This window comes from Aptenodytes forsteri, unplaced genomic scaffold, assembly GCF_000699145.1.
Source record: "Aptenodytes forsteri isolate BGI_AS27 unplaced genomic scaffold, ASM69914v1 Scaffold9, whole genome shotgun sequence".
Classification (NCBI taxonomy): domain Eukaryota; kingdom Metazoa; phylum Chordata; class Aves; order Sphenisciformes; family Spheniscidae; genus Aptenodytes; species Aptenodytes forsteri.
The window spans coordinates 7246182-7268970 of NW_008796217.1; the positions used below are offsets into that span (position 1 = coordinate 7246182).

The following is a 22789-nucleotide window of genomic DNA, read 5'->3' on the forward strand; positions in this document are numbered from 1 at the left end:
CCTCTGGAGATCTGAGCAATCTTGCTCTGCAGGTGGCTCAGGGAAGATGAAATCCTTGTTCGGCCTAAATGCAACATATGGAGTTGCAGCAGACTCCCTCCCCACAGCTTCGATTGTTTCTATAGGCTGAGCCCTAGGGATCAATAGACCTCAGTCCCCAGTGGGCCTTGAACATGCACAGCTCAATGTTAAGTCTCTGACAAAAGTTGCCCCGCACTCTCATCTAGTAAACCATACAGAAACAAAGCCATTTGGGTTTCTTCTCTTTGTTCCGAGAATTGAAGGGTAGTTTTAGCAGCTGTGTAACAGTGTTCTTACAACAGATGAGTTATTATTGCTGCATGGGATGTGAACATCATCAGTTCTGTATGTCACCTGATATCACAAGTCTGGGAAGGGACTGAGGGGTAGAATAGAAATACTCAACTATCCAAAGGACAGAACTTAGATGGTTAAAATGAAGTGGAAGGTAATTTAGTGATGTTGATTCTTGCCTATTTGCCTCAATTGAAACAGCACCACCAACCTAAAAGAAGGTAGAGATTTCTGCATGAATAGGACTCCTTTTAACTGGAGCCCAACTGGTACTACCCACTCCTGAAAAGCCAGTCTGCAAGAGGGGCAAAGCAGAGAGCTAGAACAGAAATCTCTACAATTGCCATATCATGAATTACTAAAATATCACTTAGGACTATTATAGAAAGCATGGGCTGGAAACAGTTCACATCTTTGCCTTGTCTTATTACATCTACTGTAGGTTACAATACAGTCATACAAATATACATCCTTTCTATTCCTATACACACATCTGATATGCCAGTCATCCTATGAAAGAGCAAGTGTGAGATCAGGTCAGTCCCACAAACCATTATATGTGGCTGAAAGCAGGTGTACAACCCCACCAATGTAAAATATATACTGAACTGTTGCTAGCACCTGAATCTGATACTAAGGTGAGACGGACACAGTCAATGTAAAATGCATTGATGCCTACTTCTCCTGATGGAGACTTTAACAGTGAATCTGGCCCCTTAGTCTAGCACTACTACTTCAATACTCATGCAAGAATAAATATAACAGAGAACAAAGCCATAAATTCCACTTACGTGCAGATATGCAGTCAAAAACCAAAGTATTCTATTTTGAATGAACAATTTTTTTTAAAAAGCTATATTATTTTTGTGTTCTTACAATTCAAATCTACAGGAGACATTTAAAACAAAGTCATGCTAAATATCTTTTTTAGTTAACAGCTACAGACAATTTTGTGCTGATGAGTTATATAAAACTGCAGAAAAACACATATTAAAAGGGAAAGTGTGCAAATCCCTCATTAACAAGGTACTGAAACACTGCTATAATTTTCCTCTGCTATTATATTCTGCTGTACTGTTCCTTCTCATTTATCAGAGCTCAGATCATTCTCCTTACCAGTAAGAGTCATTTATATGCAGCTAAACTACAAAGATTTTATTCATCTGCTGCTGTATATTATATGCTATTAGTTGCAAAATAAGAGATGTTGTTACTTTAACAAGTGACTGCTTATTTCATTATTAAATTCCTGAGCACCATTCTCTGCTGAGGAATGGTCACACTACAACGTAAGTCCTGGTTATTATTCTATTACTCATTTTGTGGTTTCAGGGCTTATTGTGCCTCTCCCCTAAGGTCCTTGCCTGCAGCCCTGCCTCCACCAGGCCTCCTGCTCTCACCTCTCCAAGAATGCTGCATTTCTGCCCCTCCTGAACACAATACTGAGAATTCAGCTGGGCCCACTGAATTAGGAGGAGATTTTGCAGCTCTTCCCTCCAGGAGCCTCTAAAATAGAGGCCTAAAACAGCACACAGCATGCTGAGGATTTAGTGTTGGGTTCTTCTTACTTGTGTTTATGAACTAAAGCAGCCGAGGTAGGATCCTGGCATTCCTAAGGTTCCCCTCCTGAATAATGAAGTCCTTCCCAAGGCTGCTTCTGACTTTAGGTTGCTTAAGTCATGATCTGGGAGTTCCCCTTCTCCATGTCCATGTTGACGCTAGAGGGAAACCGTGCCAACTCCGCAAATAGCTTCCTTGGGTAACTGCCTCAAGTTATATAGGATGAATCTGTAGCTTCTGTTGACCCTGAGGATTTCCCTGACAAACCAAATTTCTTCAGACAACCCTTTTGGAGGTCCCCATCTGATTCACTGAAATGACAATCCATCCTCCTGGAAGGTCCTTCTTTTAGACCTGCCAAAGCAATCTCTTCCACTTGTAGATTTTTGTTTCTTGAAGTCCACAACAGATTTGTAGGTTGCTTTACGAGAAAGCAAAAAGGTTAAGGGATGGCACCATCTCTTAACAATCCTCACATGTTGGCAAAAAAAAACCCAGAAGTTGACCCATGCTTTTTCTTTCTGTTCTTTTCCAAATGCATTTCTACATGATCACATTATTTCAATGCAACAAGAAACCACATGGGATCAGAAACAATTAGATCAACATACAGTATTCACAACTGACTGATGAACAGCTCCAGATCTGTCAGTCACAATGATTTAGCCAATCTAACTCCCATATACTTCTGTGTAAATCTTACCATTGATTTTCCTGTCGTTTGATGTGGCCCTCCACAGAAACTCATGCCAAACAGAGCTAGATGCTAGAGGCAGTAGGCTACTTGTTACCATAAAAATTTCTCATGTAAGCAAAGTTCACAGAAATGGCTATCTACCATTACTCTTCAAACACACACATTAAAATATTGTTGAACTGTTTTCTTGTTCAAGTGTAAGAAAAACTCAAAGTATAGTACACAAGGATGCCAGGCATTCAAGTAACAACATTTTGCACACAAATCCCAAGGGAAATACACTTGCAGTGACATGTTGAGGACCTTTCTTGTGCATAAACCTGGGCTCGTTGCATTAATGTTATAGTTATATCTACGTCATTTTTCTCTTGTTCTTCCAAACTATACAGGGCAAACATTATTGGTATAACCAATTGGAGGTCTTGTTTTCCCTTCCCAAACCTCATACCATAGTCAATAGGTATTTTGAATACCTAAAGAATACTGAATTGGGTCCTTGATTAGAGTTTGTTTTATACCACAAAGACCACAAGATTCAGAGGTTGCCAAGGCAACACCACTTCAACCTCCTTACATTTCTGGTTCAATATGAAACCTCTAATTTTATAAATGTATCACAACACCAATCAGCATGACAGGCTATTTTGCAAATATGCCTTCAGATAGCAGACAGCTATATTCTTAAGTCAGGGGGAAAGGCAGGAATAAGGTTACCTTTTACTAAGGGGGAGAGGGGAGGGGCAAAAAATTACATTCCAAGCTATATAGGCTTTATTATGAAATTGTATCCAGAGCCTTCTAATACAGCCAATAAATTTTGTATTATTTGGCCAAAAATCCACAAAAGGTCAGGAAGCAAACAAAACAAAAAACCCCAAATGCCACACAAGTAGAGTTTGAGACTGAGATGCTAGAATTTTGAGTAATTGGAACTAACTGTGTATAAAAGCTTTACCGAACCATTGGAAATCTGATACTCCAGCATATGTTGTTTAGAACTACAGACCAGGCAAAGTTTAGCAAAGCATGAAAGACCTACCAGGAACCTACTGACACTTGTTTAACCCCAATTTTGAGGTCTAAAGTGGTACTTAGCAATATACCACTAGCCTTCTTTATTGAGCAGTATTCAATATGCAGTAGTCTACCTACAGTTACGCTCCAGGATCCTTTGGCAAAGCCAGGCTCCCACAGGAGGAGGGCTCTGTTAAAGATGGTTACTTCTGTGTCTCCTGCTTAGTCCTCTAGACCACACTGAGTTTGAGCAGACTACAAGCTGATCCAGAATGCACAAGGCATGGGTTAGCAACAGGATGGCAATAGTTCCAGATGCATCCCTCCAAACCCTTCCTTGTGCCCTAGCACCCTCTGTGCTGCCAGGAGGCTTTCCAGAGACAGTATTACTAACAATCAGCTAGTTCTGCATCATCTGGAGGCACTCCAGCATGAGCTGAGAAAGCTGACCTTTGAATTTCTAAAGAGAAGATTGTTACAAGTAAGAATATGCATGGATGTTTGTAGTTATGGAAAAAAAATGAAAATTGGAATGGTCTGGGCTTAAATTTTTTACTTCTCCCCTCACTTCCATTTCTGGCTTCTAATCTCCAGGTACACTTTTCTCAGTGTGACTCTGTGACACACTGACCATCCTCAGCAGTAAACAAAGTAAATCTTACACTGTGTCGTAAGAGGAAGAGGAGCAAAAACACCACTAGGGGGCATATACAGTACTAGCAAAGCAATTGTTCCTTCATCCCATCAATTATGTCAGTTCCAGGTCAGAGACAACTGCCCCCAGTTTGCAATGACAAAATAACTCCACTTACAAATATTTCTAGTTGAATGTAACAGCAGCTCCCCAATTACCACAGAGTGCCCATTTGTATGGTTTCTACAAGAAGAAATCCCTCTTCATACACTTGTGAAGACTGTCACTGAAAAACACCTTACATCGCAGGTTCCTTTATGGGTTATGCTGTCTCTTATGCACTCAGTGTACTGCAAAATGTTCAGGGCATGGACTATCTTGGACCACCCAACTGCATCCAAAGCCTTGCTGTACCGTATATAGAACCAGTTTCACTACACAGCCAAATCCTGCTGTAATCCCAAAAGATGAAAGTGTTGTAAGACTGTGGATGTGCACAGAATTCCCAGTTTCACTGGGTAATGGAGTAATGTACCATTTATGCTGTTCTTTACTTCCCCAGCACCATATTGTTTCTCATTCCCTAAAGTGTTCAGGTGATGACTCAAATGACCAGTTAGTTCCAAATCCTTCAGGCCACTCGTTCCTATGACCTTTCTGTTTTGCATGTTGGAGACTCTGAAGAGGGCAAGTTTTATACCTGAAGTCCAAGGCCCCAAAATTTAAAACAAAAACAGCGTACCACAAAAAAAAAAAGCTTCCGAGAGACACGGTTTATGTAGGACGGCTAGAAGACTGACATCAGAATCAGGTATCACGCTGCGATCCAGTCAGCCCTGACACATTTCCACACAAAGTGGGCCATGGAAGCTGGAGAAGAGCCAGTACAGCAGAAAACCTTCAGGGTTATTTTGCATAGGATTATGCAAATTCTTCACGAAGCTGAGGACTTGAGATCAGAGCTGTTTGCTTATCAACTTTCACCAGCACTAAAACTTACACAACTAACCTTAGAAGACAGCATGTTATTCTGAACAATATTGCCGAACAAGCAGTTGAATAAAATCAATTACTTGCTCAAGGCATTTTTAAGACATACATTTCCTTAATTATTGTCAGATACGCAGGTCAACAAAAAGGAAGATTGATTTCTGGATAAACAGAATAACTGTGATGTTAAAATGTTGTGTGCAAAGACAAATTGTGAATTAAAACATTTTAATGCTCATTTTAGTGAAACGATGGGAATATTCAGGAAGCACATGCAGTCAAGAAACTGTACGCATCCCCATCTGCCTGTCGATGGCATAGTGCTACAACCTCTCTAGTCTTCATCTTTTTATCACTTACACCTTGCTGATCAGGGTGCATTCCTTCTTGCCCAGCCATATATTTGTACTGATTAATGTAATACTAATATAATGACTATGCTGTTTGCATCAGCAACGTTAGAACAAACTGACATTAGCTGGAAAAGCCAAGTCAGCCTTATTTTTTGTGACCCAGCACTGTCATCTCATCTGCTCACTGATACACGTTGTGCCCCAAACTGGCCCTCAGCATCCAAAAAGGAAAGTAACCCCAGACCTGTCCCTGTAGAGAATCAGGGAGGTGAAATAACATGTTTTAGTTGTGTAACAGGCTCATTTCTGTAATGTTAAGAACTTCCCAGCAGTGCCTAAAGCAATGCAACTAACAATCATCATTTGTTGTTTCCTCTCCCCGTCCCTTGGGAGAGAAAGTTGTGCCATTCAGTGCCTTGCTTTGCTAAGGAGCTTTGGTCTGTTTTGTGGTAGATTTTCTTTTGGGCTTATGTGGGGAGGAGGAAAATAGGATTTTGGTTTTCTTAGTGCTTCATCAGAGGAGGCATAAGAATCAAGAAAATGCCACCTTGCCCATTAAAAGAGTGGTTGAGATCTGCAGCGGTGCTCAGTTCTTGGGAGAAACTGCACACAAGCTCCTTTCCCTCCAAGTCCTCTCCCACAAAACACTGTCTAGGAAATCTGCATTTCCAGGGTCAGTCTATCTATATCAGTACATAAAATAAAGCCAGGCATCTATTCCCCACCTTGACTGGAAGCACCATAGAGCATCAGAGCAAAGAACCAGTAAGTTACACTCAAAAAGCCACTCGCAATATACGTGCTCAAAGCCATTTGTTGTGCTTCATCCCTTCCCTTCTCAGTCCCCTCCCTAGATATATAAATCAAAAGGTGGTAGTTGCAGCATTATTTCTTCTATGCCTTCCCATTGCTTCTTTCCAAATCCTCACTCCTCCATGGGTAGAGGAGCTGTTACACAGCTCTGTGTGTATACACACACATACACACACGATACATATATATTTTTTTAATATATATATATAGGCCTTCCACTCTAATGAGAGGAAGGGAAGCCCCATACGCAAGGATCATAACCCATCCATGCTTTGTGAAAGCATGGTAAATGCAAAGCCCCCATATCCGCACTGTGGCTATGCGTGGCTTTGTACTGCAAAAGTTAAATATACTTTCCAAAACAATACAGACAGGGTTAAGGAAGACCTCACCCCTGAAGACACCAGCATCCAACGTAAACTGAAAGCAATTCCTGTGAAAGGAAAGCTGCTGAAAGGAGAGCAGACATTATAGGAAGTATGCTTATATATATATAGTATGTATACCATATGCAAGCATGCATATGGTATACACATCTATGTTCTAGTTTAGATTTCTAGTGGCAAATTCTAGGAAAAAAAATAAATGCAGAACACCAAAGCTGCTACAGAGAGGAGCAAACAATGGAATTAAATTCAATTCCTCACAGAGTAGCTTATTCAGTAAAACATAATACCACAGTGTCTATTGGCTTCTTAATTAAGTCTTAACTACTGATTCCCCACTAGTAACTTCAAAATTTTACTGCTGCTTTTTTCAAGATGCTCATGATTTTCTACCAGGATGGCAAAGAGTTACCAAAACACTCACCAATGAAGTTTTTCCCATTGTATTCCTGTTGTCATTTATGGGTTGTTTAACATCAGAAATGTATTCTTAAGCACTTCCTCACTTGCATTATCATAGATTATCATAGATAATGCAAGACAAGTTCCAAGGACAGCGTTAAGTGTCTGAAACAGGTAATGAATGCTCTGCCTAGACAAGAGATGCGGACAACACTGTTCCTCTTCTCTCAGTTCTGCCAGCTGCTAACAGCTTTGATAGTAAGCTCAATACTTGTAAATGCCTGCATCTCTTACATTATGAAAAAAATTAGCTTTGTCTAAACAGCGAACAAACTTAAATCCTACCAGCATCTATTTAAGGATTAAATCCCCATTCTACTGATAGGTTAATGGTGAGCAAAGCCAAGGGTTATTTCACATTCTTATCTGGCACACAGATAAATCAGTAAGCTACACTGTTCGTGTGACACTCACCTGGTGTAGCTTCTGCCAAAATTCAGGTCCGTCCTCCATTTTTCTTAAGCTTGGTGGAATGTACCAGAAGCAAACGTTTGCATACTCTGGCTAAACAAGAGAAGAAGTGCTTGCTTATGAGATGTAAAAAATGGAACAGGAATACATACTATAGCTTGTCAAAAAGTTCTGCTTTATTTTTTGTGGGGAAAAAAAAAACCACCTTTGAGTTTATACCCTTTTCATTAAAATTTCCTTCTCCAACTCACCTGTTGTTTCCCTTTTTTGAAACTAGAAATAGTTTTCATATCATCCACTTCTCTTCCTGCTGCCGGAAAAAGGAAACCTGTTGGGGTTTCTTTTTCATTTCTTCTTCCTATATACATATTTAACTCTGCTTTGCTCACTAAAAACTTTGGCAAGGAAAAGAGTGTAAGAGAGGCATAGAGAGGTAACTTACAGATTTCAAAATTGAAGCAACTTTAAAGAGAAGAATACATTTTCTTTTTAGTGTTTTTTTAAATAGAAATTTCCAGTGATGCATTTTACACAAAACACAAACTCAATTTTTTTTTCACCATTTAACACTTGCACACCTAGTCATTTTTCTACTGAACAATGCCAATCTCCTTTTATATCTTATATCATACAGCACACTACACAGTGCTGGAGTTAATGCTGGCTTTCTCAATTTCCACATTTTATAAGAATCTCAGGACCCCTTGCAGGGTATGTGCCATATCCTGGATATGTCTTATCCAATATCTAAGCAGGCCTTCTGAGCAAAGACTGAGACTCCACATCTCTGCTTCTCTCCAGAGAAATTTTGCCTTTAAACTCAGCAGAGAGTTAGCTGCAAGGCTCCCGCCAAGAATGGCTGTCCAGCATGTATTATAAAATAAAGCATTTTGTGCTTATGGGGTTTCTGTTTCATATATGGTTGAGAAAATGTTCCCAGCAGACCAGTCCAGGGTGTCTCTACACTTCCTGCTAATTTGGAACATTTTTTCTTTTTTAAACCTGTACAGGTAGTAATAGCACAAGGAATAGATGTGCCTTCTAATGCCGTCCAACACTACCCATAAAACCACTCAGTCAATCTTGATCTACATTATTTGCAACACAGTATTTAACTGGGGTCTAGATTATAATATGGATTATAAACTCACACACCCCTCTCCCCTCTCACACACCATCCTCATTAGTACTGGTTGAAAGAAAAAAAAAAAAAAAAAAAGAAGTTAAAAGGGAGCTTCGTAGCTGGGTCACACCATCTCTTTGCCCCACTGTGAACGCGGCTGCTATTACAATCCTAGGCAGTCTCCTGAACGAGGAGAGCCCACCAGCTGAGACACGTTCTTTCATGAAAGGGCACTGGGAACTGCTCATATCACTTTCCGCCTCACTTCAAAGAATGCATTAAATACAATTTAATCATCAAGAAGAATATCATTGCCAGCAGGAACGGAGCTGCAAACCTGCCACCTGCTGCCACTGAATGAAATAAAGCTCATCTCTTAAAGTCCCATTTCTCTCCCCAAAGACCATGCCTTGAGCACACACAAACACAGACCCTGAAAAGGCAGCGACTTCCTCATGAGCGCAAGCACTGGCTTGCTGTTACAGGGTTTATTTTTAAACTGTTTAAAATCAGATGGCAGGAGTAGACAGATGGCATATATTACCATATTGCCATTGCCTATATTGCCTTCTTGATTATCTCAGTTTCCTTTCACACATCAAAAATATCATCGCCCTCTGAAAATACCATTCATCCTAGAAAAACTTAACTACCCCCAGCCATGCTTCACTCTATTTCTGGTTATCTTGTCACAGCTCTTATCCACGCAGGTAAGCAATTATACCACAGAAGAGTTCAAGATGACTCAAATGCGAATGGCATTTCCAGGCTGTGGAGTGGTTCTCGTTACAGGACTTTCCTCACTGCATGTGATGATCAGAGGATCATCTTCCCGAGCTTCTTGTCTAGAGTCCGACTTCCTTTCAGAAAGGGCTCGCATAACCGGGCCTAGCTGCCTCCCAGCAGTCTTTCTTTGAATTCTCCCTACTTGTCCTCCTGCACTCCTGAAAACCTCTTCTTAACCCTTGCTCAACCTCCTTCTCATAGCCCGTACTATAGCACTCCCTCCAATCCCACTTTTAATCCAGGTGTCCTGTTCCTGCAGGAACTAAACAGTAGTCTCTGCTCTCACTGACAGCTTTCACATCTACCGTGGATCTGGGCTCTCTGCTAAGCTCTACAATAATGGAGAGCTTTTTAACAGACTTGCCACTTCAGTAACCCCATCAGGTGTTGCTGGCCCAGAATTCTTCACTCCATGTAAAGTTTCCCAGTATGCACTTTCAAATTAGCAGTTTTCAAAGTTAAAGGGAAAGTTTATATTGTATGAATAGTATAAAATATTTTTTACATTTCGTATTTCTTCTAGCCTAACCTGGAATGCTCATGGTATCAGCAAGTGTAAACCAAACCTGCATCATTATGTGTTGTCAGTCTCCATGTGTGGCACTTACTCCCTTTCCCTTCCTCCTCGATGTGCTCTCTTCCTCCCCACACTACATATCCAGCTGTCTTTCACACACATACACTTCCAACAATGCAGAAGGTTTTTCTAAAAATGACAGGCCTTTGCAACATCCCCAGATATTAGCCTTGTTAATCAAAGAGCTGAGGATAGGTGGAAAAAACAGCGCTTTAGCTCTGCCCCCTTTACTCACTGTCCCCTAAGCAAGATCATCAACAGGTAATAAGCTGACAGGTTTAGCAAAGATGGGTGAAAAACACAACTTTTGGATAGTTTTTAGCAAGATGGACGTAGAAACAGAATTAAGGAAAAAACCACAGACTTTAATGATGAAAAGTCCATTTTTAGGATCAAAATATTCTTCCATCCAACACACAGTCTTATCCGTAAGTCTAGCAAGCACTGCTTTTTTGCAGCCAGACTCTTCACTTTCACAGAAAAGTGCTCCATCTGTACCCCCTGAGGCAATACAGGCCCAGGAGCTAGGAAAATAGGTGAAGTGATGGTAGGGAATACAGAGCATGTTATGCGTGTTCAATTATATATGAGTATCTCCAATACATAAACTTATTAAATGATATATTTCAAATACAAATTGGCAATTGGCTAAAAAGAACAAAATCAAACAACAGACACCCCCTAACAACAACAACAGTTCAGTTCCATTATCACTTACCTCCAAAAGAAGCTGGAATCCCTCTCTTTTCTTAATTTCCTCCACTAGATATCTGTAATTAAAAAGGCAGGGTTTTAACGCACAGAACAAAACAATACAAACAGACAACAACAAAAAAGGTCTTGAACATGTATACACTTTTTTTTTCCCTCTCCTTTTTTTTTTTTTTTTTCTTTTTTTCCCCCCCCCCCCAAAGAAACCACAGAGTTAAACCTCATTTCTACCTGCTGTGAAAATGCAGTAGCTATCAGTTCCTGGAAACAAATGAAGGCTACAGCCAGCCAAGGAGCACTGAGGAGAGGCCAAATTCTGTCCTCGGGCACAGATTTTCAGCGGAGCAACATGGCACAAATTGATCCTATTTGCATCAGGCTGTGAACTTTCCCAATGCAAATTTCCATTGATGTTGCTCTCTACAAATTAACGCCTCCAACTCTTTCTCTCAAGTGCTGATGCTGTGCTGCCATGTTATTTCATGGTCACCCTGACATCTCTTGCACTACTATTGTCACCGGGACCTCTTAGTTTAGCCCAGAATTTAAAAGTTTCCACATACTTCAAACCCAGCAATTTTCCCAGTACTGTCCTTGTTCCACACTGTACACAACAGTGCACATTTCCCTTCAGTGAGCCACCGCTGATGCACAATAATCCCCAGGCATCCTACACTAACAATGCATTGAAATAAGCATTTCTTTTCTCTTTCATCTGTCAGTATGAAAAACAGAAGCCTTCAATGGGAAGATGGGTTTGAATCAAAACTTTGGATCCAAACAGCTTCAATTTATAGAAATTTTTTAAAACGTGACCTCAACTTTGCCATGGCACACATCACACAAGAATTCTGAAGCAGAGGACACTTTGACATAGCTGGGACTTCTCTCTTTATTCTCCCCCCTCAAAGCATTCCCAAGGAAAACTCAAAAAAAAAAAAATCACTTCAAATTCACACAGCTTTTCCATTTCAACAGAATTTTAGTCTTCTACATGAAGATTTTGCTGTCTAACAGTAATAAAACTGAGACAGTTAAACTACTGATTGTGTACAAATCTGCTCTTTTGTTGCATTTATTTGGTATTTTCCTGCCTGCGGCTGCATTACTGGTCATCACACAAATAATTTTTTTATCCACTACTTGAGGAAGAAAAATATGGTCAAAATACCCCCCCTCGGTCCTATCCACATGCCTGAAATTGTATCTACAACACCTGCTATTCGGCAGACGTGCTGCAGAAACAGGTTGTCTAGGGAGGCAGTAAACAATACCCTAGATGGCATACATTTTTCAAAACAGAGCATGGGGAGTTGTCACGCTGTTTATCATTAACAAGTATTGTGCACGTGACTAATTACCTCTCAGCACACATCCCTGCAAAACGATTGCTGTGGTAGAGTGCCAGTTCCCATGACACGCAGCTCTGAGTTGTGCCACACCGTGCACTGTTGAGATGTTTCCTCTCACTATAACAAGCTGAGGTTCTGGGTCTTTTTTGCCATGACCATTTATATCTTACTGCATGCATTTGTTTGTTACCTGGTTGTTAATGCCCACACTACTCTTTAGGTTGAAAGAGAGGCATGCTGAAAGGTAAGTAGGAGGCTAGATATCATGTGAGTGTGTTGGGAGGAACCTGCTTCTGTAGGGAAATTGTCTTATGTAACAGGACAAAAGCACTGAGCTTGTTTTTATTAGAAGATACTTGTCTGTGCCATAAAACCAACATTCAGCAAAATCAGCAGGCTATTCACAAGACAGTGACCCTCAATTTTTTTTTTTTTAATAAATCATGAAAAAGAAGCCTATGTATAATCACTTTTTTTTTTTTGAGGTCTTGAATTGTTAGAGCTATTTTACAATGCTTAATACCCTTCCCTCTTACCACAACTGCCTTTTTTTTAATACCACCATCTGACATAGGATATCTGATGTCAGTCAAGCTCACAACACTTAGTCATGTTCTTAACTATATTGCCAATAACCTAAGAAGGCAGCCATTAGAAAATCCATCACCCGTGATTTATCTTGCCAGGACCATTTGATGGCAGTGGAGCAATTTACTCTGTGCATCTTTCCACAGTTGACAGTGGAGTTTTATTATTGTTTCACGGTTGTAGAACATCAGAAGGGCTTGAGTCTCAGTGAAGACTAGAGTGCACAGAGAAGTGATATTTGCTATGATTAAGCCTTGCAGAAAATGACGGGTGGAGATCTGCAGTGAAAGTAGACATATGTCTGCTAAGAGTGGGTGTCAGAAGAGGAATCAGGCAGAAAAACTGCAAAGATGCTGAAGCATAAAATGCAGAGGTGGTTATAGTTGTATTCTAAAAGTAGTTTACTTCTATTTTCTTTTTAGTGTACTTCATAAAGCAACATCCCTGCATCAAAAATAATCGGGGGAAAAAAAAACCAGCAACAAATTTTCTGAAGTGAACAGCAGGATGCTCTACTGTAGGTATTTCAAAAATAAGCCTTTCCAAATAGGTAGCATCACAATGTTCCTGGGATATCTAATACACTGAAAACTTGCTTCATACCCAGAACAAGAAGAAATTAATGGAATAGCCAATAAGCAGAGTTTGATGCAACAGAAATACATGCCTGCAATTACCCTAAAACCTTTGCAACTCTGCCTGGCCATATAGGGAAAAAAGGTAATCTTGCTCTTAAGTTCTGTAGTCAGTGGACTAGTTCCAGAATTAATCCAGGTCTGTGTTCAGGAACGCTGAAATACTATCTTTGCCACATCAAAGGAAAACCTACTGTAATAAATCAGGAGAAAGGCTGCACAGCTGTTGAGTAGGTAGGAAACCTGGCATAGTGCCCAGTAAACCTGATGTCTCAGCTGCAAAGTGTCCATGTAAACTCAAGATTGCAATGCAACTACTGTAAAGAATATACTTCATCAGATAGTGACTAAGAATTAAATTTCTTCTTAAAGAGGGGAAAAAAAAAAAAAAAAAGACAACCCAGTCACTCCTTAGAAGCGCTACCAGCTGAATCCTAACCTTCAAAGAAATATCGATCCCAGAAAGGTCATTAATCACTACACTCAGTCAAACGACCTTGGCCAGTGACCTTGATAAGGCTGAATTCTCCCACTGATAGTAGAATGAATTACTTACTCTGTACAGACACAAAACAGTACAATGCTTCGGAACAAAACCAAGGTGCAATTTAACCAGAAGGCATTAAGGAACACTTAACCAGCCAAACAATGAATGGCTTTAAAGAAATAAAATAGAGAAAAAAGCCACAGCTCATTTGGGCTTTTCTGGTTTTGCTTCTTTCTTTTTGTTCCTTTCTAATCCACTCTGGGTTTAGGTCATGGGTATTTTTACCTTTTCTTTAAGTGACTTCATTAAAGTGAGACTATTCCTTTAATTTTCACTGGAGTAAACATTTGATTCTTTTCAACTTGGTAGTTCATATCAAAAATAAAATGGCAATATGATATGGGTGACTGTTTTTCAATATTAATGATTTGACTTAGGGTAGTGTGCAGCTAGCCCAGGAATTGGTGAAGATTTCATTGTGGTTTATCTTGTATAAATTCTGAACAAATATGATACTTCAAGTGAATTGTTTTTAATGGGCCATTATCTTATTTCAATATTATTTCTTCTATCAGAAGACAAAACAACCTGTGTACGGGTCCCCAGAAACTGAGACATCACCATCACTTTAGAAACACCTTCTAGCATGAATTTTGCAGAATTCACTTGTAAAACTCAGTTCTGCAAGACCAAAACTTTAGTAAAATTGCACAGGGCGGGCGAGGAGAAGATCGCAATAAAAAGGTGCTTCAGTCCCTAACAGAACATACTGTAAGCATTAAGAACTTTAGCAAACTTGTAGAGAAAAAACAAGCAGTATCTCAGAATTTCCCCACATCATCGGCTTTCTGCGTTTCCCCAGTCACAAGGAATGAAGGGAACAGAAGAATGGCTAATTCACTTCTTGCTAGACACAGCTCACGTAGGGCTGCTTTTACATTAACACCAGAACACACAGTTATGAGTTAGAAGAGGGTGTATTGTTAAAACCTGTCCTATGTCTGGTTCAGATAACATAAATGTTAAATGATGTAGATTGGTAGTCTAATTTGGACTTCAATGTTTAACAACACCTATGCTTATTGCTAAAAGTAATAATTACTATTAAATATGTAGCAAATGTAGTAACACTAATTATTACTGCTATTAGTTCTTCCTATTACACACAAAAAAAAGGAGAGGGGGAAAAAAAAAGTAATAATGTGGTCTGTTCCAGGATACGGAGTATCAGCAGCGTCAACACTTCAGTCAATTAAACAGACTAGACATACTCAAAATTGTGAGGCAGTACCTAGCCAAAGCCAGTGCCCTGTTTACTCTCTCCTCGAGGCCTGCGGTTCCCAATGCTTTCCACATCAGCCAGAATTTGAACGCATCTGGACGCCTGCTGCACTGAATGGACTTGTCACCAGTGTCATAGCTGACATCGTAGAACTTGTCCTGCTGGAACAGGTATGCGGCCTTGGCAGAGTAACACTTCTTCAGGAGGCCCTATTAGAAACACAACAGAGACTTAGATTGCTGATAAGCATTTTCAAACCTTTTTATCTTCACAAGCCAAAGTCTTTTTTTCCTGTCTGTACCAACTGCTTAGTAAAACGGAATTGGATGTGCAGGAAACTATCCAAAGCTTACGGTGTGGTCTAAGAACCCTGAATGAACCTGAACCCAGTGAAGTCAGCAAGGAAACTTTTTTATTATTATTATTTTCTTCATAATGTCACTGAAGAGTTGCAGGTTGAAGAGGAATTCTGACTCAGTTCTCAAGAAACCATGGGAGTGGGTACCACAGAAACAGTTGCCCAAAGACATACATGGGTGGGAAAGAGGGAGGAGGAGAAGAAGCCTATGTCCACTGCTCCAGTCTACAGATTGGAAGAACAGCCTCTGAGGAGCTTTCTACATGTTCACAAATGGCTCAATCTATTCCTCCTTTGCCAAACAAAGAACTTTATATACGGCACAGTTAGTTGCAGGTAGGGAAGATTTTAGCCCAAAGAAATAAATGTTTAGCCCTTACCAGAAAATAAAGCCACTGAGGATTTAGCATAGGCTATCTGACTGTTTGAGTGGAAACACGATGAGGAGATTAGTGCAACCCCATTTTTTGTCTCTTTTCACAGTTCAGACAATTTTAACATTTGAAAATAAACCTCAGAAAAGGTACTTTAGAATACCCTAATTAGGGTTTGTTAATGAAATTCTTTTTCAGCAATCTCCAGCCTCCAACTTCTGAGAGGCTGCCTAGGCAGAGATGAGCAGCAGAAAACAGACAAAGATAAAGGAGTAACACGGCAAGTTCCAGCAAAGAACAAAGCTGTGAAATAGAAAGCACAGAGGCTGTTATAGGTTTAAAGGTGCAGGGGAAGAGAAGAGGCATAGGACTGTCCATTGGCTGAAGAATGAAATATCAAAGCATACTCTGTAATACTATGAAGTAGAGAGAAGGGCTGGCAGAAAGCAGGTTACAAGAACAGAGATAAGGGTGGCTCTACAAGGAGTCCAGGAGACAGAAAAGGTTGTAGATTTGTCAGTGATATTAAAAGTGGGTAAGAAAAATAAACCACAATCTATAAGATAATACCAGAATAGAAATTCAGATGAGGTTAAAAACACGGCTACAGCATCTGATTCAGAACTGCAAACATGTATTTAAGTGACAGTTGAACCAGAAGTCTTCCATGCAGAAGAGACGCAAACAGCACGACAGAAGTTGCTAAACAGTATCTCAAAGAGCACAATTCATTTTCCAATTCAACATCACTCTTCAATTTGAACCAACTGAGAAAGCATTTCACATCTCATCCTTTTCTCTGCATATGCTGCAAGTTTGATTTTAAAATGGCAGACAGTGTCTGACATCACTCTTAATCAAAGTGTCATATTCCCATAGCAGAGGTACAATTCTTGATCTACATTACAATACACTACTGATAACTTTGGAACTGGCAATAAAACAGAGAAAAAAGGTCAAGACAAAGAAATCCAAAGGAGAAATAATCCACTGGCACACACAGAATAAGTCTCCCTCTCTCCTAGCCTTTTCAATACCCTCCATCAATACTAAAAACAAAACAAAAAAAAAACCAACCTGCGCACCTATTCGTAGAGCACAAAAGGAGAACACCACCAAAGGTTTCTCCACAACTTCTGTAGGGGTTTGAGAATCCCATTGTAATATTGCTGGTTTGCAAAAAGGACAGCAAATTCAGCCTGAACTCTTTAGCCACAGCACCAGCACGTTCAGCCTTGCGAAAAGACAGTTTATGTGAAAGCTTGGGAAAAAAAGGGGCAGCGGCTGCTCTCCCTCTGCAGTCAGAGTGATAACGTGCTACTGCAGCACACAGTAGCCGTAGCTAGAAAGCCAATGCCAGGCACAATTTTTTTCAGTATATAAGATTCTCACACCTACTTTCCAACATTCTCAGAAAAAGAAAGGCAAGAAGATGACATTAGAAACTGAAGAAAAGTCAAGCACTGAAGCATCCATCCTTTACAGTTTTTCTACAGCTTTGTGTTCTCTGGCTAGCAGCTGCACAACAGGAACAGGAGTCTGTTGGTCAAGCCATTGTGCCCTATTCATTTAGATCTCCATACCTTGATTTTCAGGGGAAATACAAGTTTACCAGACATGGTATTTAAAAAAAAAACAAAAAAAAAAAAAAAACAAAAAAAAAACACAAACCAGCAACATCCACAAATGTAAGTTAATTGCTTTGTCTCTTACTGACTTTAAAATTTTGCACGGTGTTTCTGCAGTGAGTGTATAGCAGGGTTGATCAATGTGGGACTATCTTCTGCCTTATCAGAATGTAATACAGCTACACGATAGAGGACATCACAGGATATTAGTTCCCCTCACACCTGTCATCTGAGAAATAACTACTTTTGTTTGTCACAAGAAACCTAAACTCAGTTGGTAATATTACAGAAAGTCTGAAAAGTTCACTTAAGATCACAGTACAGCTGCAGAGTTTCATAGTTCAAAAAGAAATGCTCTAGAGTGAAAATGCAGCAAGAACAAATAGTTCAGTATCTCTGAGTGAACTCAAATTCCTGGGAACATATTTCATTTAAAAAAAAAAAAGCGGGTACTGTCCTACTCTCCTGGTGCATCCACAGCTGACAAGACGTGCTGGCTTGATGATCCTTTTCCATCTGCTTATCTTACTAATAATACAAACACACTCAAGAAATCCTGCTGAAGATATTGCCTACTGTCAATCTCCAGAGGCAAGTACAGTGACATCCTCCAGCATATCACTAGAGCAGAAAGGAGAAGAAACAAAAATCATGCTTTGAGAAAGAAAGAAATATGCCAGACCAATGCAAGAAGCAAGGTGGAGGAGAAAGAGAAAGGAAGGGAAAGGGAACGTTGCAGAATAGAGTTTGGGCAGGGAGGACAACAGAAGAGGCAAAAAATCCAAGATAAATTTTATGCTCAAGAAAGCAGTTACTCCTTGATTGCTGCTGTCTCAAAAGTAATAGACTTAAACATGCTGAAGACAAAATGTCATCTCAGTTTTCCTCGTGAAATGATGGAAAAGCAGAAGAAAAATAAAAGGAAAAAAGTAGGCTTTGTAACTCAACATTCTCAGTCCCAAGAAGACCCAAATGTTTCTCCACACAGTAACTGAGCTGCTCCATCTGTTCAGAAGAATTGCAAAAATTTCATTAGAACTGCCCCATTTGACAAGTTTGAGATTCTTTCTTCAGCATCTTTTATCTTTTTACCCTTTGTACAGAGACTAATGGTAGCACTCTGCCTTATACTGGGTCTGTTAAAGTTTAGAAAAATGGAAATACTATTTTCATGGAGGCCCCAGTCCACTATGAACTTTCAAATAGCCTCTAGTTTTGATGAAGTCTATGGATAGTTGCAGTATGTTCTAATTAATGGCAAATAAATGAATAATTATTGATACTGAAATCAATATATGAGCCCCAGTTTCATAATTCAACGTATTTTTCTCATTGAACACACTTATCTACAGCAAGCCTTCTGATCTCTTTCCATAGCTAGTTAAAAGTGAATTTCAATTTCATTAACAAAACATCTTTTTCCCCAAGACAAACACCTTCCTGATTTGCCTCATGTGAAGCAATAAGGACAACCTTTTAAATGGCATACTTGAAAATTCTCAAAAGCAGTGCAGTGCAAAAGGCCACCCCTGTAATTCACTTCAAGAGGTGAGAAAGAGCTCTCAGTTGTACTAACCCCAAGCAGAAAGCAATGGGAATAGAGTATTTCCTGCAGCTGCCCTGGAAAGGAATCAGGGAAGTAGATATCTTTGTGATACTGCTAATGATGAGGAAGAGATTACACTGTAAATGGCTACCATGATCACCTCAATCAGTTCTATTCTGTGCTAAACTGGGATTTCATTAGCTACATTTAAGACTTTATTTTTAACTAATAAGTGAAAATTCTGCTCATTACCTACAATTGATTGCTAATTACCTAACCTAGTGCTACACTCTACCGAGTGACAGAACTTTGGCATTGGTGATAAATTAGTTCTCTATTTATATGGTGATAATATTCATGTTTATATGGATTATAGCAAGGACAAATTGGAGTAGCTCTGTGGTCTTAAGGGAGTATGTACAACCCAAGACTGATTCATAGCATTTTAAGACCATATAAGTACAAAGTTGACTCACTAATGTTTAGAGAATATGGGTCCATCTAGCTTTGTGTTTAAACAGACACTGCAATTCACGCCACAGCAATACAAGTGTTTTCCAAGTAAGTCTATCTTTTTACAAACGTGATGAAAGTTACTCAGGGTATGGCAGTGAAAAAGGGATAGCTGTGCATTTCTTGAGTGCTTTAAGCACCAAAGAACTACTATCATTGATCTGAGCTTTTACAGAGGATTAACCAATCTCTCTCTCCCTTTGGTGAAAATGCTTCTCCCTTCTAATCAAGCCAAACACATATTTCTCTTTTCTATCTCTTCCTTCTTTGGAAATCATTCCAATTTTGTTTCACTAAGGCTGGAAGATACTCTTTTATCAGCATTTCATGGCAGGTTTTTTTTTTTTTTTTTGTCTGTTTGTATAGGACAATATTTAAATACAATGTTTCATTCTAATTATCTAGCTGCAATGTCTTAAGCCTATTAACACTGCTAAACCACATAGCTTTATTGATACTATGTGGCAAAAAAACCCAAACCAAACAAAACTGGTCACTATTACTTTTGCTAATGGAAAATCAGGGTGTTACCACTACATCAGAAATGTGGCAATTCTTTCTAAAGATTATCTTTTTATGCATAAAGTAAAATACAAAGCTGGGGCTTGTCAAACAATCTATACTGGGGGGGGGGGGAACAAACAAACAAACAAAATAGAGGAAAACTGAAGGGATTATTTGTACACTTATAATCACCTAACCCTAATCCTGCGGTAGTCCACAGTTTCCAAATGGACCTCAAAGCAAATGGGAAGACAGGCTAACAAAACTTCCTTAATCAGACCTCCAAAGGGAGCTAGGGCTTGACTCATAAATGGGACTTAACATCTATGCTTAACATTTTGCTGCTCTGATTTCTTGCAGAATTCACCACTTCAGAAACTACCTGAGGTCCCTTGAACATTCACTAGCAGAGCAATGTGTGCCAAACTTCCAGTTCTCATCTCAGCATCCAGCTCCCACTGAAGCATCCTAACCACAGCATGAAGGAATTATGTTCACATAAAAATGTATGCTTCATCTGCAGCCATAGGTATTTATGTCATTTAGGAGCAGTGGAACAAGCTCCATAGTGAGGAACCGATACACGTACTCTTCCATACCTTACTGGTGTGAAAATAGCATTTTTAATGGGAAACTGGGTCCAGCTGCCTGGTCCAGATCTGGTATGGAGAGGATCAAAGTGAAGCAAGGCCCTTCTGCCAAAGTGTCTTAAATATGCATTTGATCTTTTTTTCTTTAAGATTTATATTCTAACACTTTAAAAAAAACTGAGAAGAAAATACTCAAATTTGTATGTGCTTCTGTTTGCATATAAAGACTGCACTGGCACATACACAAAACATGTAAGTGCCAATTTTCCAGGAATTAAACACAAAGTAAAATGCTCTCTCCTCCCCATGCAGAGAAGTCTTCTACTTGCCAGAACGTGTCTCACTGTACAACAGGATTTCGCTATATGATCAGTAATACTTGTGTTTTCACCCCTCAACAGCCTAGGATTCAGCTCTACAAGTATTTCCAGCGCAACATCGCCTAGCTGTGATTTGGAAACGGAATAGGATTGCTCTATCAGACGTTACACTCCATGGAAAGAGAATACAGAAAGGTTGCCAGAGCCCTGAAGTTGGAACAGTGTTTGTAAAGTAACTCTAAATGCCAGGGCAGCTAGAATATTTCGTTCCTCTCCATTTCCTTCCTCTTTTTTCCTGAGAAATTTCCACTATGCAGCCCAAGTAGTCTAATCATTACCTGAGGCTATATCTATGTACTGGGCCCAATTAGTTAAAAATATAGCACTGAATTCTTCCCAAGGCCTGCAATTAAGACACCACATTAATCTTAGTCAATAACTTCATTCTGCTTGTTTTTCATCCTGGAATAAAGATAAAGTGATGGACAGGTAGTCCTGGAGTCTAATCCTCTTTAATCCCACAGACTCTAGTCTAAAGAAATGAGGAGGCACACTTCTCCTTGCTGTCCTGCCATGTCTCACCCCTGACTTGGAACAATCAGCTCCAAGAGAGCGCTGATTAGCATCTATGCTTTTTGGTTCTCATCAGTTCTTACTACCAGGAGTTAGTAACCAATTACATGGACAGCTAACCACTAGCAGCTGAATAGAAACTATCAGTTGTTTTGACAGAGATTTATAAAAATGATTTACAAACCATGGCCACAACAGTGATGCAAACCTCAGGGCCTCCATATCCTCATGATGTTCAGTCATTCTTAACCTATGAAGTATAAGCTAAAACTCAACCCTGATGGTAGAGAATGGACATAAGTTTTAGCAGGGCTGAGTTTGGTATGGGGCTTGAAATAATTAACCTCTTACTGGTTTCTTTATTAAGATAGAAGAATTCCACAAAGATCAGAGCTCTGTTGTTTGCTTGCTAGATCTTTTAATTAGTCATAGCTTTTAGAAAGCCTAAATCACCCTGGTGATGAGTAAGAACTAGCAGAGTGAGGAAAGAAGGCTCAGCACCTTTACCTGCACGTGCTCTGACTCCTTATCCCTCTCCTTTCCCACTCTGGTACACCCATGTAAGGGGATGCGAAGAGGAGCTCTGCCTACTTCAAACAGAGATGCTGTACTGCTGCAGTCCCAATGGATGACAGCTATTCTGAGGACTTTGATGAGCTCGGTGTTTAAGTGCTGCAGACCCAGGTGACAAAATACTCAATTCTGAATGCAAATCATGTACAGAAGTTAACTAGCAAGGGCACCAGCTGCAAAGTTTGACCACTGGTGAGTACACTGACTTGGATCAGTTTGACCCTGCTCTCTTATTCATCCTTTATTAATTTTGAATTAATATCATTCAGCCTTTGCACTGCAGTGTAGTAAAACTGACTTGCAGTTGTTTTCTAATTATTTCCACTTCCATATTACAGCAATGACAGCCTACCACATTAAAAAAAAAAAAAAATAAAGACAAGAGGACTTACAGAGTTATCTTTCACCAGAAGAGCACAGCACTGGATTCCTGCCAACAGCATTTTATGGGGATTCCAGGCGACAGAATCAGCCCTGCGAAATTTATAAATGGAGAAAGGGAGGTGGAAATTGCACGTATAATCATGGGTACTAGAGAATCAAAAATGGCCAAACACAATCTAAGCAGACAAATCAGATTTCCCATTTCCCCCCACACACACACAGCCATCCCCCCCCCCCCCCCCCCCCCCCC

The 22789-nt window shown here is 39.8% G+C and overlaps 1 protein-coding gene across 3 annotated transcripts in view; it reads right to left on the reverse strand.

Moving 5' to 3' along the window:
- Window positions 1-22789, reverse strand: part of GADL1 (glutamate decarboxylase like 1) — an 82352-nt gene that overhangs the window by 39410 nt on the left and 20153 nt on the right. For 2 of the 3 annotated variants that reach the window (XM_009288630.2, XM_009288629.2), the window contains exons 10-13: window positions 22548-22629; window positions 15186-15385; window positions 10840-10891; window positions 7639-7728 (exon numbers count right to left, since the gene is read on the reverse strand). In XM_009288630.2, coding sequence (XP_009286905.1) covers window positions 7639-7728; window positions 10840-10891; window positions 15186-15385; window positions 22548-22629 — 424 coding nt within the window. The remainder of the gene's footprint in view (window positions 1-7638; window positions 7729-10839; window positions 10892-15185; window positions 15386-22547; window positions 22630-22789) is intronic. The other variant, XM_009288631.2, reaches the window with a different exon arrangement.